This window comes from Poromitra crassiceps (genome assembly GCF_964638095.1).
Source record: "Poromitra crassiceps genome assembly, chromosome: 29".
Classification (NCBI taxonomy): Eukaryota; Metazoa; Chordata; class Actinopteri; order Beryciformes; family Melamphaidae; genus Poromitra; species Poromitra crassiceps.
In genome coordinates, this window is record NC_139641.1 from 8196599 (window position 1) to 8218945 (window position 22347).

The following is a 22347-nucleotide window of genomic DNA, read 5'->3' on the forward strand; positions in this document are numbered from 1 at the left end:
ATTTTAACGGATTACTTTGCTTTTCAAAAGACAATGATGAACATCTCTTGTAAACTCGAAAGCGAACCCTTTCCACATAAATTCCTACCTGCTGTTTACACCTTAGTATTCATCGTCGGCCTGATAGCTAATGGTTTGGGATTGAAGTCGTTGGTCCAGAACTGGAAGAAACTGGGGAACATCAACATTTTTGTTCTCAACCTTGGACTCTCAGATTTTTTGGATCTGCTCACGCTACCGTTTCTGGTCGCGTACCATGTTTTGGGGGATAAATGGATCTTTGGAGATGTGTTCTGCAAGATAACAAGATTCTGCTTCAACCTGAATCTATATGGCAGCATTGGGTTCCTCACCTGTATCAGTGTGTACAGGTACCTGGCCATTGTCCACCCAATGAGAGTGATGGGAAGAATAACCGTCACCCACTCTGTGGTTATCACGATAATGGTTTGGGTCTTGGTGAGCATTCAAATCCTCCCAGACATGTTCTTCACTAAGACAGATGGAACTGGGAAATGTTATGATAGCACTTCTAAGTTCTACGTTGAGGATTACCTGAACTACAGTCTTGGATTGACCGTCACTGGATTTTGCATCCCTTTCCTCATCACACTGGGCTGCTATGGACACGTGATTGTCATTCTCTGCCGCAGAAACACTATTGATAAGGTACTGAAACAGAGATGCTTGAAGTTGTTGTTCATTTTGATCCTACTCTTCTCTGTTTGTTACATTCCATATTATGTATTGAGGAACCTCAACCTCAGGGCAAGAATTTTGACAAATCAGGGGTTGTGCCCTGAATGGAGCAACCGAGCCTACGTTGCTCAACAGATAAGTCGTGGACTTGTGTGTCTGAACAGCGCCCTCAACCCCCTGGTTTACCTCCACGGAAATGAAGACCTTCCAGCTCAGCTCAGACAACTGTTCCAGCAAGCTCGTCAGAAGCTCACGCGATCGTCCATCACTCACAGACAAGTTCCAATGGTGGAAAATCACTGCAACTTGGATGTATGAATTGAATGAAATGGAACCTTTCTGTAATGCTTGTAATGCTTTTGTCTGTCATTCTCTGAACTCGCTCATCTCTGCATCTTTATAGATATTCTGAGAAGAAGATTCAAATATCCCGTTTGAATTGTGCCACATGGGGTACACATGTTAAATTTTGTCAATTGTCAGTGGTTCACTTTTCATTTTTAATTAATTAACTTTTTAATTGAGTAAATCCTCCAATCTTTTCTTTTGTCTCTGCCGTTTACCCGCTGCAAACATGTTTATATTGTCCCACCCCAGTCAACAAAACAACCTGAATTGCATCAAAACATGTTTTTAACAGGTATATGATGTGATGGTGTCGTTAGATGGGGATAATATATACAGTCAATTATAGGCCTGCCTTACACCTATCCAAATTACGCATGGATAGAATTACAGCATAGTGTACCTCACGCAAACTGTAGGGACTGCAAGACGGGAATCTGATTGATGTAACGCCCAGGCATTGCCAGGGAACACCTGTGAATAATTCTGGTGGTTAACACCGCCCAAATCCCGTTTGCGGCGTGCATAAATGATTTGGCACGCCTCTAATCTGCGCTTTTGCCCGTTGTTGTGATGAGTTATGCTCCCCGCGAGTAATTGCATCCCCACCATATTTTGGGGCTGTTTTAACTTAAAAACAGTCTACCCAAACAATTATATCATTTTTAAACAGTTATGTTTCTGTATAAATCATTACAATATGCTCCCGTGAGATGGGGATGCGTTTAGCTGCTCCCGGGCGGGGGTGCAAAACTCGGCATAACACCTGGACATGTGCACAAGGCAGTCTGCTATCGTTAAGGCACGCAAACAGGTGCGCAAGTGCAAATAGGGGATATCGCATGTACCAAGATAGGCTCCAATGCCTTTGGCCACGGCTAACGCTGGCGGAGGCTTTTTTTGTAGCCAATAACCCTGCCAGTATTTGGGCACCTGCCTCTATATGGGACTCGGCTTTTAATTCAAGTTTTATGGTAATTTACAAATTAAATGATACATTTTCATGTAGAATACCATAGCCAGTGAGATATTCCAAACAGATGGAGGGTTTTCCTTACCTTTTTGTTTTCCTCACAGTTGGGATCAAAGGTCACCTGTTTGGCAGCCAGGTCGCGGCCCGTGTCGATGTCATAGCAGAGGTTGACGTCCCCAAAAGCACCGCGCCCAAGGGCCTTTCCAACGAACCAGTTCTTTGGCACCCATAGATCTGCAGAAACAGAAACACCAGATGATGAAAACCCACTAGGGCTAAAACCCTATTGTTTTTGCGCTTTTTTACAGGTCCAAGCACCGAAGGTGCTGGAACCGTTGTATTTGTAGAAATTTACCTTGGCTGCGTTTCCCAACAAAGAAGCTTCTTAAGGAGTTAAGAAGCTTCTTATCTCCTTAAGAAGGAGTTAAGAAAGCTCCAAAGGAGTGTTTCCCAAACGCCTTCTTAACAGCCTTCTTAGAGGCTGTTAAGAAGGGTGTAAGAAGGCTGTAAGAAGGCTCTTAAGAAGGGTTCTGTGAAAGGTGCTATATAAATCCACGACATTCTTATTATAAAAGGAATCCCTTCTGATTAGAGGAATATAGCCTGCGGTAAAACATTTAAAACACAAGTAACCATACATACAGGGGAGATTTTCAAGTGTTCCCCAATTTTAAACACTAAAAGGTGCATGAAAGAAAGGAAAAAGGGAAAAACACAACAGTGGACACTATATTATGTCCTTTTGCCTGACACGGCTGAATCTGCGAGTGTTTCGTCGTTAAGAAGGTGTTAAGAATGCCCCAGACCCTTCTTACAAAACCTTCTTAACGAAAGATCATCTTAGCGCTAAGAAGCTTTTGGGAAACGCAGCCTTCTTAACGGAAGATAAGTTTAGGCTAAGAAGCAATCGGGAAACGCGTTGGTTTCGTTGGCTTCTTACGGGAGCCTTAAGAAGGGTCAAAGAAGCTTCTTAGCGCTAAGAAGCTTTTGGGAAACGCATGCCTTCGTAACGAAAGATCATCTTAGGCTAAGAAGCAATTGGGAAACGCGTTTGCTTCTTACGGGGACCTTAAGAAGGGTTAAAGAAGCTTCTTAGCGCTAAGAAGCTTTTGGCAAACCCAGCCATTATTGAAAAGGATTTTCTTTTCATAATAATAATATAAAAATCACTGGAATTACGATAACTTAAATGTCATTCAACACAAAATGCTGCTCACCTGGGCATAGGTCTGGTTCATCCGTAGCGGTAGGGGAATGGGCTGCTGGGTCTGCAGCTGCACCTGTTGGGCCTGGCACCGCAGGCAGGGACAGAGACAACTGATTTAGTATGAGAGTAGGCTGCTAAAGGTTTGTCTGCGTTGATTAAATGTTGGCTAAAATGTAAACAATTGTCATGCTCCCTCTAGGCCTAATCCTTTGATAAGAATGCTTAATGTCTGTGACTGTGTGAGTGAGCAGAAATGTGTTCGGCCACAGCTGCCATTTTACCTGCGACCACACTGAATCATTCAGGAAGTGTAAAGCGCACCTCTGCGGGTGACCTAACGGAACTGGATTTTTGTTTGTTTTAGATCATTTTTGGGGGGAGACAGGAAAGGTGGGGAGAGCGAGGCGCTATCCACTTTTTGCGCTTGCGCACCTGTTTGCGTGCCTTAATGCCTGCCTTATGCTATGGTCCCTGCAGGGACGACAGCAGTCCGCCTCGGGCAAGTGTCCAGGTGTTATGCCGAGTTTTGCACCCACGCTGCCAAATACATCCCCACCTCACGGGAGCATATTGTAATGATTTATACAGAAACGTAACTGTTTCAAAATGATATAATTGTCTGGGTAGACGTGACCTCCCTGTTTTTAAATTAAAGCTGCATTCAGCAATGTTTTTGTTTTCAAATAAGTGTTAAATGGCTCTATATTCTGACAGCCATCACTGAAATAGAGTGTTTGGTCAGTGACTTGAAACCCCCAACCCCCTACTGTCCTCTATCTCTCTCCTGTAGTCCCGCAGGCTGGGCGGACGTGGACAAAGACATTGTACTTAGTTTTGTCTGAGTGCAGTGTTTTTGTTTTTTCTATTCTTTTCCAAGTCTCTTGCTCGATTGAATATTCATGTTCATGGAAAATGTGTGCATTCTCCATGAAAATGTGTGCATTATTAGGGCAGTATGCCCTTGTATGACACTGTTGATGTTTATTATTTAGTTTATCTAACTTTATTTTTATTTTATTTTAACACAATCTTGTGGTTTTAATGTGAACATTGTTCACTGTTTTGTTGTATGCAGTGTAATACTGCATTACATTGTTTTGTATTTTCTGTATGTTGCAGGGACCCAGGAAGAATAGTCTGAGTAGTCAGACTAATGGGAATACATAATAAACAATAAACAACAATAGGTAGGCCCTGAGCTAGCAAGCACTCCCGTTCAGGGACCAGGCTGCCAGCTTCCATCTGCAAGGGAAGGGGTGGAGTATCGGGCGGGTATGCGACCATCGGTGTGTCTCCGCCGCCAACTGGTTCAAGGCCTTCGACCGTACACCGCCCTGCTTGCTCATGTAGGCGATTGTGGCCATGTTGTCCGAACAAATCAGAACGTGGTGACCGCATATCTGACGTTGGAAGTTGCGTAGAGTCCGGCGAACCGCCTCCAACTCTAGCACGTATATGTGGCGAAGCTCCTGGGCTTCCCACTGGCCGTTTGGCGAGAGGCTGTCACACACTGAACCCCACCCCCCTGCGGTGCGGATGACATGCCTGAGCGGAACGGGCCCCACCATGGAGAGCCAATGAGGGTCCGTCCAAATAGACAGCGCCCCGGGGGGGCCAGACTCATCAGAGACACTCTGCGATGACTGTCCCTGCCCGGGTCCAAAATTCCAGAAAATGCAGAAGGCACCTCTATGCCTCAGTTTGTGGAAAACATGCTGCGTTTTACATTACATTTTAATGCTTTTTGTTGCTTAATCCTAACCCTCACCCTAACCCTAACTCGTTTTATTTGTAGGGCTGTCAAATGATAAATCTTCTTAATCGCGATTAATCTTGCGATTAACTATAGTTAATCGTGATTAATCGCATCTTTGTATCGCATGTTTAAAATGCCATTATTTTGCATTTCAAAGCATTTTTCATTCAATATTAATCATTCTTACCAGTGTGTCGTGATTGGGAATCAAATGAATGCAAATAAATGTACTTTGTGATCTTGAATTTTAGATTTATTTTCAATTCAATAGAAGTGCAATGTAGACAGGAGGTAACAATGTCTACAAAATATATCTTGAACAGAAAATAAATGCACAATTGTAAACAGTGCAGTACACGCTCCAGAACTGATACTTTCGGCGGCGGCGCTGTGGAGCAGTCGAAACCCAAAATGACACAGCCGAAGAAGCTGTGTCTGAGCTAAGAACTTTGGCACTTCCATGTGAATAATGGCTCAGTATTGGAAACTACGGAAGATTTTGGAGTACATTGGTGCCGTAGTATTGGATAACCTCCCAGCCGACCTCCCAGTGGCTAGAGGACCCGCGCAGCCGAGACTCTGAAGGAAGAATGACTGATGAGTCTCGCGTTGAGGCTACGGCGACGCTAGCTGCTCCAGTATGCTTAGCTTTTAGGTGATAGCTATACTATCAATGGTGATAGCTCAAACTCGATGTACTTCGGTGATATTTTAATTCCGTTTTACACAAGGTGCAAACTACTGTTGACTTGTCTACTGTGCCATTTGGGAGTTTTTTTTTAATAAAACGAGCCATTTAGAAGCATGTTCTTTTCCATGCCTGCAACAGCAGGAGACAGGAAACCGCTGCGACCGGCTTTACTACAAGTACGGATGCGTCGAAGGGACAAAATAGCGGCATGCGATTAACGCGATAAAAGAAAATAACGCGTTATGGTCGGCCCTTAATCGCATTGCGATTAACGCCTTAACGCTGACAGCCCTATTTATTTGTCTAAATATAAAGTTGTTTGATAACAGCCATTAAAACCTACTAGCAGGTTTATCAGCGATAGGAATGGGGCTGATGACAAACCTACTGAATCTATGGGTGACAACAGTCCGATCGGGTGGTTTCCTCTCTCTGTAACGTTATGGTTGGGTTGTTTGTGTGATACAGTAACCTCATATCAGGCAGTCTGCGGTGTTGAAGTCTCCAATGCTCGAAACAATCAAATTATATAAAATTGCACTCGGCTGTTTACAGTTCATTTTTTCTTGTTTGATCTTAAAATAAGTCCACACAGCTGACATGACAGCACAGTGCAGGTCTCACTCACTGTACACATTCTGGCGTTGCTCATCTGTGTTCAGATCTCATTTCACGGCACGTTGCTCAAAGCATTTACGTGATAGTTTCGGCTAATGGATCGGATCGGATTGCACTTTTCTTCCCCTCCGATATCCGATCCAGTGATTTTGGCCAATATCTGCCTGATACTGATACTACGTATCGGATCGGCGCATCCCAAGTCAGAATAATGCAAAATGTGTCTTTCTGTGACGCGAGGGAACTGCTCGAGGGCGGCTGTTCTAACTCCAGATTGTTTCTTTTTTCTTCTTTTTTTTGTATGCGCACATCCAGAATCGCATCGAGACCCTTAGCGATGATTAATGACCCATGCCAGCTGGTGGGAGGGAGTTTCTGCAAGCAGACGAACGGGCATTTCTCTGTGCCGGAAACATATAGGGAAGGTAAACACTGTCCACACCTGCTTAGCTGAAATATAGCCATGTGCAGCTAGACGTCCCCTTCTTATTCTTCCTTGAGCAAGCGGGTAAAGTGCAGATTTCAGCTAAAGCAGGGTGTGTATATTGTATTTTCAAGTCAGCTTGGCATCTCAGGGCTTGTGGAGACTTGGATTATGCCAGGTGAGAAATATCAAAGATTTTTTTTTTTTACAACATTTTTGCTCATATTAACGGGGGTAGGCTAGCTATACCATTGACTACCATTCATTGTGCTAAGCTAACTAGCGCTCACTATTTTTCTACCACATGCCCAGAGAAGAGAAGGGACTCTTTTTGTTTTACTATTGGGAAGATGTCAAATGTTGGTGTGTTCCTTTAAAATCGGTCCGCAGGCCAATTTGGACATGCCTGATCTAAAGTATGACAGCTCAGTGGCCTTGTGGTCTGAGTTTCTGCCCTGAGACTGGGAGGTCGTGAGTTCGATCCCCGGCCGAGTCATACCAAAGACTACAAAAATGGGACACATTGCCTCCCTGCTTGGCACTCAGCATCAAAGGGTTGGAATTGGGGGGGTTAGATCACCAAATGATTCCTGAGCGTGGCACTGCTGCTGCTCACCGCTCCCCCAGGGGATGGGTCAAATGCGGAGAACAAATTTCACACATTGTGTGACAATCAGTGGGACTTTACCTTTTAGCTTTAACTGCTTTTATACTGATTTTTATAACATTGAATGAAATACAGCCATCGGTCAAACATTTTTTTTAAGAAATTGAAACACAAATAAAGATATAGTACAAACATTAATATTTCCCTGGTCATATAAAATTGTTCCATAAAAATATTCCTTGACCTGGTCTAAACATTAATTTAACATGACAATTAGCCTACTCACCTCTCTTGAGAGCGGCCAAGACATCTTTGCGTTTCAGTGACTGATAGAGTTCCTTCATCCGGTCCTGAGGAGTAGGTTTAGACATGACATTATCATGACATTGTTGGTCGATAACTTTGTTCTTCTTGAGCTCATCCAAGATTGGTTCGACCATCCTCACTCTCCAGATCAGCTCTGCCATGTGTTTATCCACAAAGTGGTTCTCTGAGGAGAAAGAGAGTGACGAATGTTAATGAGTTAATATCAGGATGTAATCTGCTTGTGCCTTGTGTCTAGCTATTCTGAATACCTTTTAAGTTAAGTTGACTATGCCCTGTGTCAGATAGATAAGGTTTCCTGTAGCAAGGCTATCTGACATTGTAAATGGTTTAACTGTTAGAATTTTTGACCTCTTAATTGGGCTTTTCATTACCTTGACATTATAATTTACTAGTTTAATCATATTCATAATGAGGCGGAAATATAGCAGGCTCTACATGTTGACCCGTAGAATTCTCATACAATTTGTACCAAATAGTAAGGGGAAAGGAGAGGGACAACAGACGTTGGGGTTGTCCTACAACCCAGGTTTTACGAGTGACAACGAGGAATCTCACACTCTGCCAAGCTGCTCCCTGCAGCGCACCAACTGGACAATGTCTATTTTCTCAAAATTGACGCCTATAAAACCATCCATTACGCCGGAAGGCATGATTGGCAATGGCATGGGCGCGACCACCCGCTCCGCCCCGTGACGAACACGTCAGGCCCGCGCCATCTTGCCATACCGTCACTCAAAGCGTCCAGCAGCCCACTTGTGTGTTCTTCTACCTCTAAACTTGTGTAAAAAATATATATATATATATATATATATATATATATATATATATATATATATATACAAACATTTGTGTTTGTTTTTTCAACTGGATTTGTGCAATTTCACGGTTGCCTACTTGTTACTCCTTTCACCAGAACCCTATCCACCTTATTTTTGAATGCCCCACTGTAAAAAATAATTGTGCATACAAGGTCCGGTTTAACGTGACTTATTGTTGCAGCTTGCCATCTAAATGGTATTCTACTTCATTTGAAAAGATGGCCACCTACACTCAGTCCCTTGTACCCTGGCTGAATTGAACATAACTTGGCCAATAAGTATGTAACATACCAAATAAAACAACCCGTAATATCTTAATTTTATGTAGAATGCAGAGGACATGTAACTGTTTAGTTAAACTTGCATTCCAGGAATATTGTGCTCTAAAGATGACGATAGTGGCTCGAGACTGTTTCGTCCTGAAACCCACACGCTTTGCGGTGGTGTTTTTAGCGTAACCTATGTGGGATTCGAGGCGTAACCTATGTGTGTTTTAGCGTAACCTATGTGGGGTTTGGCGTAACCTATGTGGGATTCGAAATAACGCATCCGCGATATAAAACGTTATGAATATAGCCCCGTTATAAACAACAAACTAACGCTAACATAACTAACTAGCGGCTAATATTAGCAACAGCAGGCGATTGATTACCCATGAATGCACTGCGCTCTTAAAGGGATATTTATCAACGAGATTTTTGCCAAGTTGGACCTGATTAGTGATTTGCTCCGTTCGCCCAGACGGGTGTCAAGCTGTCAGCAACAAGGCTGGGAGGATCACACCGGAAGAAACACCCATCAGGCAGATCAGGCAAAAATGGCCGCCAAAAATAAGGTGGATACGTCTGGCCTTTTTCTGTCTTTTCTATCTGGTATAATTGGATAGATTTAACCCTTTAGTATCTGACTGAGTGAGGAATGTCCAGGCTAATTCAACCCTAATGGCTTGAGAATAATCTAAATGAAGATCAATAACAAAAGAAGGAATTGAAACAAAATAGTGTACTACATGGATAGCATTAGCCTACTTGAGAGAAAGAGGGTGGGAAAGGAACCCATTGCCTTCTTGGATGGATTTAGATTCTACTGAAGATAGGGTAGTCTGTTTTAAAGACAGCTAGACCTATGTGGTCAATGAGAAAATTCATGCTGTAGTTCATAGACCACAAGTTCACATCTTATTACTTCACCTACCTCTCACTGTGGTTCCTGCACCGGACCTGCACCAGACCTGCACCAGACCAGATTTATTAGTGTCATTCCCTGAAGAAAAGAAAGATCAAATGCAGGTGGGATTCTTCATTAAACATATTTAGCTCAAGCAGACCTTGTCTATGGGCTCTATCATCACAAAGGTGGTAATTTTGCGTTAGCGCCCGTTTTGCGCTGGAATAGCCCTAATTGTGGGCGTGTCGGCCCGCTACACTTGGCCTCGTCTCGTGCAAACCTCCATATAGGCGTGTTTATGCCCAAAACAGTCTTCATGTCCACTCCCCTTATAAGCTACAGCGTCACGTCTGTGACAGCAGCTTCTTTCTTGCTGAGTGCCGTGGGCAAGCAGAGGGACAGAGTGAGAGAGAGAGAAAGAGAGAGAAAAGAGAGATGGGGAGAGCGAGAGAGGGGGAGAGAGGGGGACACCCCGGCATTCCGAAATGTCGGCACTCCGAAATACCGGCATTCCGACAAAATTGTCGGAATGGAGATCTGTCTCGCCATTGCGAAAGAACCCTAACCCTAACCCGGGGGACCGGCTGGAGCTAACCTCTCCCAGCCCCCACATCTAAACCTAACCTCTCCCACCCCCCATGCCTAAACCTAACCTCCTGCAGACCCTAACCCTAACCTCTCCCATCCCCCACGCCTAAACCTAACCTCCCCCAGAACCTAACCTCTCCCACCCCTGTAGGCTAAATAACTCAAGATGCTATGTCGGAAAGGCGGACCTAATATCTGGCGAAACCTTTTTTGGAGATAAAAAGGGCCGCCTCTCCGAAAGCATAGAAGTCAATGATCGGAATGCCGACACTTCGGAATGGCGAGAGGACCCCGGGAGAGAGAGAGGGGGAGAGTATTGGAGGATGAACCAGTTCGGATTTAGATAAACCATTAGACACTACGAAAATTGGTGCTGATGGAACGATCCATTTGAAACACACCAAAGGGCTGCCGCGCAGTTACACAATGAATATCCCCATGTCCCAAAGCGTGCGCTTACTGTAATTAGTCGTTTCGTTCATATAGGCTATAACATACACATTTAAAAATATTTGTTTCTTTAATAGGGTAGGGATGTGTGAGATTTTAATTCTAGGCTAGCCTATTTCAATAGCCTATATCAGAATTGTCCACTCGGGTTAAGCTATTGACTGCGGTCACGCCATCTGCGCTGTGGAGAAGCTGGTCTTGCATGCGTGTAATTGCAGGGAAAGAGGTTACTGTACTGGCACAACTTTCTCAAAAGTAATCTACTGTTAAGCTATACTGTAGCTTACCCTGCTAGCCAGGCAGCACGGACAGCGACGCACTGGTTTTTTTGTTTGTTTGTTTTTTACCTTTATTTATACAGGGGGAGTCTCACTGAGAGCAATGGTCTCTTTTTCAGGAGTGCCCTGTTCACATTCACACACACATTCACACCTGGAAGCTGACCAGTAGCCTGTACTACGAATGTTGGATAAGAAGATCCAGGATCTGTCCCTTGATCTGGTTTGTCTAAACCAGATCAGCTCGATTGTAGTTAACTTGTACTACGAACCTCGTTTGCCAGTCGTTAACTCGAACCAGGTTTTTCTAATCAAGTTGACTGCGCGTGCACATGAAAATGCCCGTGCACACGAGCTCATGCCCGCAAAAGAGGCGTGGTTTTTAACAACTAGCCAATCACAATGCAATATGGACCGCTCAGCTCAGAACCGTAGCTTTTACAGCGCCAGACACGCCTATTTCCTCATTCATCAAAGCCATCGACTACTATGTCAGAATCAAAATCCGCATTGGATATTTTTAGTCTGTTCCCGAATGACTGTCTAAAGTTACCACTTTTATTCACATCAGTCATTTATTTGAAGAGCGGTTTCTGCCTCCACGTATCCTACAGCAGCTGAATTCACCCTCTCAATAAACTGCGAGTGGAAGCAATGTGTAGCCTAATGTCTCAGTCCAAAATCCGTAGACCATTTAGGCTCAACGAATAATAATGATGTCATGTTTAGTCGCACTGATTGAATAATTCCTATAGGCTATCAATAAAAAAAAGAATGATAATAAAATTAAAAGAGGCTTCTGAACGACACGGTATGTGCGGGCATAGATTTCATTTATAAAAAATAGCCTATTTTGTGGTCACATATATTGTCAGCAGAGTCGCATATCTCCATATTTCATATAATGATGCTGGAAATATGAAGTTCAATCACATCATACAGGCCAAAAGCAACACTTGCAGCTGCAAAATGCAGGAGTAGCCTAGATATGAATCATCTTAATATGGGATCGCCTGTGTGCAGGTGATCCCATATTAAATTGCTTAGATGTAGTAGGCCAGCATGTAAGCTATGACTATTTCAATTCCAACCCAACGTCAGTCTCAGCTCCATTGCGCACACGGCACCGTGCGCTTTGGAGACGTTTATGTAACCTTTTTATGCCGGTTTAGTGATATTTCTCCACTCACTATTCAGCTGCAATCGATCAGCGGGATCAAACAACGTATCTAGGCTACTTGAGAGCACAAAAATGAATAGGCCTATATAAAAACATATTCCAAAGTGGTATAGGGCTTAATTAAAATAGCCAACAAGTGCAAGGCTTTAGTCCTTGATTAACATTAACATTGATTACCATTACTCATTCAACATTACAATTTGTGCTCCTTCCTCTACGGGAAACTCATCCAGAAAGGGGTTGGCCATTTTTCCAAACTGCTGATTCGATTGGTTCGTGGGCGGTGGATTTAAGGTCTAATCTTATCCTTGCAACTTAACCTGCTACGGACCAGGTTAAGTGTGAAGCATAAGTTGCTATGGAAATATATGTCGGTAAGAAGTTAACTTGCTTTGTAGTACGGCCAAACCAGGTTTAAACCTGAAGTTACCTCGCTAAACCACTAAACTGGCTTTGTAGTACAGGCCTCAGTACAACCACAGTCTGATCTGTTGGCCACTGATCAGCTCCACTGGAGCGGTTGGGCATACTGCCCCCCACACTTCCTGAATGTTATTGCATCGAGGACTTTTTGATATCAAAGACATAAAAGTGGATTTTATGCAACAAGTTGGAAGCGGCAACATCTGTTAGGCATCACTTCAAGTTTCTGGCTCAGGTAAATAATCTTTTAAGACCTAGACGCAAGAGCGGCGCGCTGGTCTGATGGGAAACGCTACGTGGGTCCCCGGGCGCTAATGCTCAGTATGAGCGAGAAGCGCCCGGCTAGCAGGGTAAGGCTATAGCCTACACCTAACACCACAGTATGGTCAGGAATTATGTAGCCTAATGTTACGGCTTCGGTTGTAAAAAAGAGATAAGCTCGTGTCTAGGTGAACTGGACCCGCAACACACCACGGCAGACAGCTTTACGGGACAGCCCAAGCCGGGGTGTGGAGGCTAGCTACAACTAGCTTCCGTTCATTAGTTCAGACGCTAACAGAAAAGTATCTCACACACACACACTCACACCCATACATGAAAAGAAAGGAATAAAGACAATAGAACAGGAGGCGACAGGAGAGACATCATGTCTTCCTCGTTTGGAGTGCAGAGAGAGAGCCTGCGCCGCAGCCTATTGCCACGTCATATAGATTACACCCCCCTCAAGTCAACCCCCACTTTCCTAATGACAGCCTCACGCGACGTCATAAATCACATAACGGAGATAACCGGCAAACATCATACTAACAAACTGTGACACTAATAAAACCATGACAAACAAATTCTCATTTTCAAATCAAGGTGTGTTTTTTCTGCAATGCGGGCTATAGTTGAAAATAAACGTGGCATTCTGAAGAGGCGGGGGAGTATGTGCGTACGTTTTGGAGAGAGAGGGACATCCCATTCCATGCGTAATGTGGTAACTGTCTGCCTTTCCGAAGCCCTGCCACTCCGAACGTTAACTTCCATTATTCGGACTGGCGGTCGTTCACCTTAGAAGCCGCAATGCCGACCTTAGGTTTAGGCGTGGGGGTGGGAGAGGTTAGGTTTTGGGTTAGGGTCTGGGGGAGGTTAGGTTTAGGCATGGGGGGAGGTTAGGTTTGGCGTGGGGGCTGGGAGAGGTTAGTGAAAAACGGGGAATATAGAACCCTTTCTGAGTGCCGATATTTCGGAGTGGCAGAACGTCGGAGTGGCAGCACGTCGGAGTGGCAGCATGTAACCGCGTAATGTATCCAAGCGAGGATTTCCTGCACGGCGAGGAGAATACGCTCAAGCGCAGTGGGGTTTTTAGCGCTAAGACCTGCTATGAGGTGGCGTTAAAATTGAGAGCACCACACAACAGATTAGGCTGGAACGCCTATTTTGGCGCGGGCAACGCCCGTGTTTACGCTCGGAACATGGCGATGGTATCTTCGCCAGAGCGCAAAATGACACTCGCTGGGGGCAGATGATAGGCTAAGAGGCGCGCAAAGGCCAGTGGACACGCCTGGGCCACGCCTACACCTGTGTCTGCGCTTAGATTCCAGCGCAAAACTGGATGGTGGAGGCAGACGATAGCTTAAGAAGCAGGGAAGATAGCACAAGGGGTGCGCACAATGGCTGCACAAACGATAGCGCCGTATGATGATAGGGCCCTATATGTTTGGTCTAAAAGTGAATTTAACCATGAGAATTAGCCTACTCACTTTTGTTAAGCTCGGCCATAAGAATTGGCTCCTGTGTCTGAAGGATACCGTAGAAGATTTCTTTGGCTCTACTTCCACTGGTTTGCAGTGCCTTGATGCGTTCCCTCATCCGCTCCTTAGTGGTAGCTTTATCATGACCTTCTTCCGCTATCCCCAGATCCCTCTTCTGTTCACCGTAAGTTTGTTTGTTGATAATGCCCTTGGTCAGGAGTGTGTCCAAGATCCCAGAGGGATCTGAAAAGGAAGTGAAAAATGACTGAGTTAATATCAGGCTGTAATCCTCTTGCGCCTTGGGTCTAGCTATTTTGAAGCCAAATAATTGTGGACTTCTTAATGGAGCTTTTCATTCCCTTTACATTATAACTTACTAGTTGAATCATTCATAACGTAGGGCAGGGGGAAATATACCAGGCTCTGCATGTTGACCCGTAGAAGTCTCATTATGACAAAGACATCAGGGGAGAGGAGGGGGGGGACAAGGCACAATAGCAAACAAGTAGTAAAAACATAACCAAGTTTACAATGGATGTCTAACAAAAAATAATAATCTTTGTATATTCATTTTGGACAATGGTATATTTGTAACTTCCAAAAACAAGACCCCCCTTGGGGGCTTTTTTGACTGTCCTAGATATCGGTCAAGTGGATAGATTTATTCAGACAGCTAGCAGGGACGGACTGGCCGTCGAGAGATTCGGTAGGCCACCCGAATGGCTGGTCCAGTCCAGTCCAGTCCAGTATATATATATATATATATATATATATAAATATAATTATTGCTATTATTATGTAATCGACTTGTGGTCATACAGTCAATGTGGCGTGGACCAAGTCGGGTCAAATCAAATCCAAGTTCAAGCTTTGTGCTGTCTGGATCAAGTATCGTTGATACTTTATTTGTCACTTGCACAGAAATACAGAGTTGACCTGTGTAGGGCTCTGGAGCGAAGGCAGCCACGCACGCACACACATGTGACTTTGAGCGCGGACAGTTGGGAGCGTGCACTGTACATACTACGCATGGGGTGTGTGGTTAAGTAGGAATGTATAGTGTGTTAATGTGTGTGTGACACTCATTGAATCATTTAACGTATATCTAACATTGTTGGCATGTTATTGAATCTAGGGTAACTCTTTGAATTCACCCAAGATAAGTGATTTAATTAACCTGTGGTTTCATTAGATATGTTTTGGTTATGTGCACATATATACGATTGGTAAAATATGTTGTTCCAGAAATATTTTGGTTTATTCCTTAATATAAAGATACACCGGCCCATGTTTGGTTTCATTCTAATCAGAATATTATGTGGAATATAATTATGAAAGTATCATAAAGTCACTTGATGGGCTGTTTTAAGCATGTTATAAGTTTTGAGGGAAAGAGACAGACGCTCTCTCCCTCCGGTTTGTCCCTTTAAAAACACAGCCATAAATCTCTCAGCCAGCCAGGCTCTTATGTACTAATAATACCAATGTATCTATCTATCTATTCATCTCTCTTTCTATACTTTCTCTTTTTCACATCAAGAGTGATGTCGAGAAGTATAAAATCAGCTTGTACCAGAATTACATAGTTTAGTTAAGTTATTTAATAGTGAAAATCTCTCAACTAAACTTGTGTCTCATTTGCATAAAGAGGGAGGACCTTAGGCGTTCCCCTGCATCTTCCTCCTTAGAAGAGAAGTAAAAAACGGATTCTAGGGGCCTCTCTAGCAGACTTGAAGAACTTTGTGCAGAAAACAGGACTATTCCAAAGGGGAAGAGACTTCACAGAAGTCTAAATAAATAATTAGCCATAAATGCCATAAATAAATAGCCATAAATATATTTATGGCTGATAGCCAAGCACTCTCAGGTCACAAGGCCATGAGGCACGCTTCTCAAGCACAGGCATGCGGATCAAAGCTCCATGTTTCTACTCCAACTGTATAGACTCAACGAATGGCAGCAAGCCATAGTCTGGGGCTCATCGAACTAAATATAGTGAGATTAGATACCTTTGTTGTTTTATTTTTATTCATCTCTCTCTCTGGACTGTTTTTCATTTTTAAGTGCCCTGCCTTTATGTTTTTGTAATGTGATTTTTCAGTCATTACGCAGATATTTTATTACGATACTGAGTTCTACTGCAGCCTCACCTGGGTTGGTGTAGCTCTCCATCCGAAGTGGTTCCCATTTCTCTCTTGATTCGCTCTCTAGAAAATGATTCAGTTCAGTTTCACTTTTTTTCCCCAGATAATAAATCAGATACAGATTTTATATATATAAAATGGTAAATGGCCTGCATTTATACAGCGCTTTTATCCAAAGCGCTTTACAATTAGTAGGTACATTCACCCATTCATACACCGATGGCGGCAGGCTACCTACCACGCAGGGAGCTGGCATACCATCAGGAGCAATTTGGGGTTCAGTATCTTGCCCAAGGACACTTAGACATGCAGACTGGAGGAGCCGGGAATCGAACCACCGACCTCTTTTATCCAAAGTGATTAGTGGATGACCCGCTGTACCTCCTGAGCTACAGCCGCCCCTATATATATATATATATATATATCGTAATTCTTCCAATAAGCGCCTGTACTCTAATTGCTGCCGGGTCTTCCCTTTACCGCCGGGTCCAAAGTGATTTAGCATAATAAGCGCCTGACTCATTTTCCCGCCGGGGCCGGAAATGGAATTTTTTTTTGGTTACCGTTGTTATTGTTGTTTTTGTCGTCACGAACCAAGCCGCGAGCTACCGAAAACACCCGAAGCACGAGAGAGCAAGAAAAAGTGGGAGGGAACTGTAGAAAATGCTCCATAATGGCCCACCATCAGGCCTGTTCTTGGGGCAATTGACGCGCACGAACCAAGGAGCCCACGACGCAATGATGATGTCACGGTGGTGACACCGCGGAGTTCACCTTGTGACATCATCGGTGATGTCAGAGTTTCCCCTGTGAGGTCATCAGCGATGTCAGACGGTCTACGCTGTCTCCAGACTGTGTGATGGCAGACGTGACTTTGTGAGGTCATCGATGATGTCATACCTCCCGGGACGTTGTGACATCACCAATGATGTCATACCTCGAATGTGGGAGTTATAAAGGTGTTGTTCTGTCATGTTTAGTTAGGTCCTGTTGTTCCCTTTCTGCAATCTGTAAGCTACTCTGTATCTTGCTTCTGCCTTACTTTCTGCCTGTGATACTTCATTAAAGCTTGAAAGACATCTCTGTGGTTCTAATCGATCACTGCCCATGAGCTCTTACCTAAGATCCAGCAAACTTCACACAAACTTCCTAACAGGGACAGCGAACGAATAGAGAGAGAGACGAAATGGCGGACAGAGCAGATGCACGAAAAACAGCGAAACAACTAAAGAAATACGACATTACCTTCAAGTTGAGCGTGCTGAAGTATGCAGAGGAGCATTCTGTGGAAGCAGCGGCTCGCCAATTTGGGGTCGACGCCAAACGAATCCGTGAGTGGCGAAAGCAGAAAAATGAACTTGTCGCCCAGGGCACTGCGGACCTTTCTGCAATCTGTAAGCTACTCTGTATGTTGCTTCTGCCTTACTTTCTGCATGTGATACTTCATTAAAGCTTGAAAGACATCTCTGTGGTTCTAATCGATCACTGCCCGTGAGCCCTTACCTAAGATCCAGCAAACTTCACACAAACTTCCTAACAAACTGGTCCTTCGAGCCGGATCCGAGGACTTACGACGCTCCGAGATGGAACAGGAGTCAGGTGAGCTGAGGAGTAATCTCTTCCCCAGCAGTCCGAAACATCTGGATACACGAGTGGTCAAGGGCCGGTCCCCCTACACTCCCAGATGCTCCGACCGCAGGAAAACCGACTCACAGCTCAGGTAGCCCAGGCAAGGGCCGATTTAGCCCAGACAAGGGCTGAGTTCGACCATAAGATCGCGCGCCAAAGGGACACCAACCGGGACATCATTGAATACTTCGAGGAACGCGCTGGTAGGTCCCATCAAGTTGGCCACCAGTCAAGTCCGGACAGCGACGCCTATGTATCCTACAGCCCCAGCGAGCGGACCGTGGCCCCTGACGGCGCATCGTCTGCCCAGGCTCTCGCCTGTGACCAGGAGACCCTGGAAGGGAAGGGGTCAGCCCGGTACCAGGAAGTCCGGCCCCTTTCCCGAGCAGAGCCCCGGCTGAGGAGTCACCTTCACAGGAGTCATCATCACCATAGCGCATCGCGACACACTAGCGCCAGCTCACGCTCAACCGCCTCCGCCAACTCTCTCCCTTCAGCCCCACCGGCAGCCTACGAAGAGAAGGTGGCGCTCTGGCTGTTGAAGAACGAGAGCCTTCGCTGCCATACGACGGAGGCTCAGCGGGCCCAAGAACGGGCCCAAGCAGAGGCTCAGCGGGCCCAAGAAGCAGCCCAGCAGTGGCTCCAGAAGGTGGTTGGAAAGTTCTCCTTCCAGCCCAGAATGCTCGTCTGGGACTCGTACAGGTGTCACCTGAGCGTGGCCACCAAGGCGCAGCTGAAGCGTGGGTACAACCTCACGCCCGCTGTCATACCCGGTGGGTGTACGAAGTACGTCCAGGCGCCCGACGTAGTCTGGAACGGCCCATTCAAGGCGCACCTGAGAGCGGCCTGGGATGATTGGATGGCGGGGGAGCAAGACAAGGCATACACCAGGGCAGGAAACATGAGGGCCCCCTCACGCCGCCTCTTGGTCGGGTGGGTGAAGACGGCATGGGAGCAGCTGGACCCCGAGACCATCAGAAGGTCGTTCAAGGTAAGACGTGTGTGTGTGTGTGTGTGTGTGTGTGTGTGTGTTTCTGTTTACGGTATGTGAAAACCCCCACCCCCAGTTTGCTGCTTGTTTCATCCTCAAGGTGTGTGGGCAGGGAGTTCCCAGCGACGGCAGTGAGGACCACATGATTCACTGCTTGAAGGCAGGGGAGCCGTGCGCGGCCGGGCGACTGGAGCTGGCCAGGGCTCGAGAAAAAGCAATTGTCCAGAATGTAGATGAGGAGGAGGTAGAGGGAGAGAGAGCGATGAAGATGAACAGTTTAACAACGAACTGGTGATTGAGGATGATGGTGATGAGGAGGAGGAGGGGAAGGAGGAGGAGGAGGAGGAGCAGGAGGAGGAGGAGGAGGAGGAGGGTAGTTGAGCAGTTTACTTTTGTGTGTTTGGTGTAGTTGTGAGGTTTTGTATTTGTTTTACCAGTACTTTTATTGTTGTGTGATTGTACGGTAGTTTTTAATGTACAGTATTTTTATTTGCAGATGGTAGGGTACTGTAGGTATTTTATTTTTTATTTGTTGTTCTTTGTTGTTGTTGCACTAAGTATGTTGCACTACTACCACAGTATAGCCTAGCCTCACTGCCTACAGCATTTTGAATGTCTGAAAATGACACTTTATTCTGCTACCGCAGTTTTTACGGCGTGTATAGCATAGCCTCACTGTCAGAGCATTTCTATGTCTAAAAATGACACTTTATTTTGTACTGAGAAAGCATTTATGTTCAAAAAATAATAAAGGCCTGGCTCAATTATGCCCAAATGGAAATAACCGCCTGACTCTAATTGCCGCCTGTCTTCCTTTTACCGCCCGGGTCCAAATTGATTTAGCACAATAAGCGCCCGGGCTCTTATTGGCAGAATTACGGTATATATTATCAGATCACAGTTACAGCAGCTGAAAATGTGGTCCAAAAGACTTGAGACTACAGCTTCTTACCTTGTTTCTGTCTTCGTCTTCGGTAGAGCGCCACACTAACTAAAATAACTATAGCTATTGCAGTAGGAACAGCAGCAGCAGCAACCTGAGAGTGATCTCTAATGTTCTTCACCGAGGAAAACAAATTACCTGAGGAAGAGAGTAAAGGTTTAACGTGTTGTTCTGTGAGATAAAATAATCCATAAACATCCCATCATAAATGTTGAGGGTTTTATGCCCCCTAATAAAGTCAGTTGCTAACAAAATGGCAAACTGTCTTAGCAACTTAACTACAGTGGGTTTGTCGAATAATACAAAGTAGTCGGTCATAAAGCTTCTGAAGTGTAGAACTCTCGCTCTTTATTTTGATAAAGAGCGAAAGTTTGTTTACAAGAAATAAAAATACAAAAAAACACAATCTACATAAAAAACCTATACATACAGATAACCAGATTAACTGATAACCCCTCTACCCTCACGCTCTTTTCAATTTAGATTGTAGACTTATGTTGGTCTCGACCGAGTTTCAAAATGGGGAGACCAGTCATAGCCAATCAGCCCCGCCAGACATCTGTCAAAACATTGGTCATGTCATCGGTGACGTCATACTCGCTGATGTCATCGGTGATGTCATAATACCACTGTGATGTCATCCGTGATGTCATAAATCCCCGTCTGCTGAGCCAATCAACAAAGAGGACACGAGCAGTATATAAGTGTGGTCATCACGCCATCATCCTCTTTCCTGATTGTTCATCTCAGTGGCTGGTCGTACCTCGGGCCGATCACATTTACAGATTACAGATGGCTTGATAGCAGGATCAGAACAGCGGTCACTGGGAGACTGAATGGCTTGATGGCAGGAACAGGATGGTGGAAAACTTGAAAAAATAGCGAAACACAGCTCTGGAGAAGACGATCGGCCCGAGGTACGACCAGCCACTGAGATGAAGGTCGCCTTCACATAGAAGCTGTTTAGTCCGCTTTAACCGCGCCAGAGTTCGTTTCCTCGGATAGTACGCTTCGTTTGGGGTGGTGTGAAAGCGCAAACGAACTCTGTTGCGGAACAAACAAGCAAACTCTGGTCCGCTTGAAAACGTGGGTCTCGGTTCGTTTGCAAGTGAACTCTAGCGCGATTCGTTTGTGGTGTGAAAGCAAACCGAACCAAACACAAGAACAAATAGGAAAGGCATCATGAGTAGAAGGCGGTAGAAGGAAACAAAATAAACACTGCGTCTGCACACACACACACACACACACACACACACACACACACGGGTCGGTGCTCACCGCACTGCCTCGCTCGTCTCGTCTCATCTGCAGAATGATGTTGGACCCAACAGCTCGCCTCATCATCTGCTGCTCATATTGGGAGCATTCTTGTAAAATATTTATTTGATAGTAACACCAAAGTAAAACCAGAAATCCCAAGATCGCATAAAGGAGGTGTTTCTCTATGGGTTGAGTTTCGCGGATTCACTTGGTTGGACTGGGGAGGTGGGTGGGGCGAACCACAGCTTCAGACGAAAGGATACGATCAGCCCAGGTACAGCAACCATTGAGGTGAAGGATCAGGGAAAGAGGATGATGACGCGCTGAGCATGGCTATATGTACTGCCACGTCATAGCCTCGGCAGTGACATCATTACCGACGTCATATTGACAGGAGGCTGATTGGCTATTGAGGATGGGGTGATGAGTCAGGAGACACACGTCATAACGACGTCACACTTGACTTATGCTGAGAGCTGATGCCTATAGTGATATGAGGCAGTGGTGGCCCAACGGTTAGAGAAGCGAGCTTGTGACCGGAAGGTCGTCGGTTCAATCCCCGGGACCGGCAGGATAAATCTGAGTGGGGAAAGTGAAAAGGCAGCACTTGCCCCTCCCTCATTACCACCACTGAGGTGCCTTGAGCAAGGCCCTTAACCCCAACCACTCCAATGGAGCTGATCAGTGGCCAGCAGATCAGACTGTGGTTGTACTGGGCAGCTTCCAGGTATGAATGTGTGTGTGAATGTGAACAGGGCACTCCTGAAAAAGAGAGCATTTGCTCTCAGTGAGACTCCCCCTGTATAAACTGACCTGGGATCTGAAAGGTAGTCTCCTTGGTTGGGTTGATCTGCTGCTGCTGCTGGACTGAGCAGGTGAAGTTGTTGGTGGGGGTCTCCTCCACAGTCAGAGAACAGGTCAAGTTAATGGTGTTGCTCCCTTCCACGGTCAGAGTGCTGTTGACGCTCCAGAGGCCAGACGACACTGCTTTGGCTTGACTCGTCTCGGTCTGTCCAGCAGGGTTTCCCACTCCGTCCCACCAACACACCTCACACACACACACACACACACACACACACACACACACACACAC

General features: G+C 45.3%; 1 protein-coding gene and 1 pseudogene across 2 annotated transcripts; one reads left to right on the forward strand and one right to left on the reverse strand.

Annotated features, from left to right (window-relative positions):
- Positions 1-33: 33 nt before the first annotated feature.
- LOC310800036 (P2Y purinoceptor 1 pseudogene) lies at positions 34-1017 on the forward strand (annotated as a pseudogene). Its single transcript has one exon. The product of its transcript is annotated as a P2Y purinoceptor 1 pseudogene (transcript).
- Positions 1018-1065: 48 nt separating this feature from the next.
- LOC310800037 (uncharacterized protein) lies at positions 1066-16459 on the reverse strand (the record flags this gene model as incomplete). The annotated part of the gene is made up of 7 exons (XM_083662630.1): positions 1066-1107; positions 2103-2251; positions 3235-3306; positions 7607-7810; positions 9660-9728; positions 14297-14530; positions 16438-16459. 7 exons carry the CDS (start codon positions 16457-16459, stop codon positions 1066-1068), a joined length of 792 nt encoding a protein of 263 aa, XP_083518756.1.
- Positions 16460-22347: the final 5888 nt, after the last annotated feature.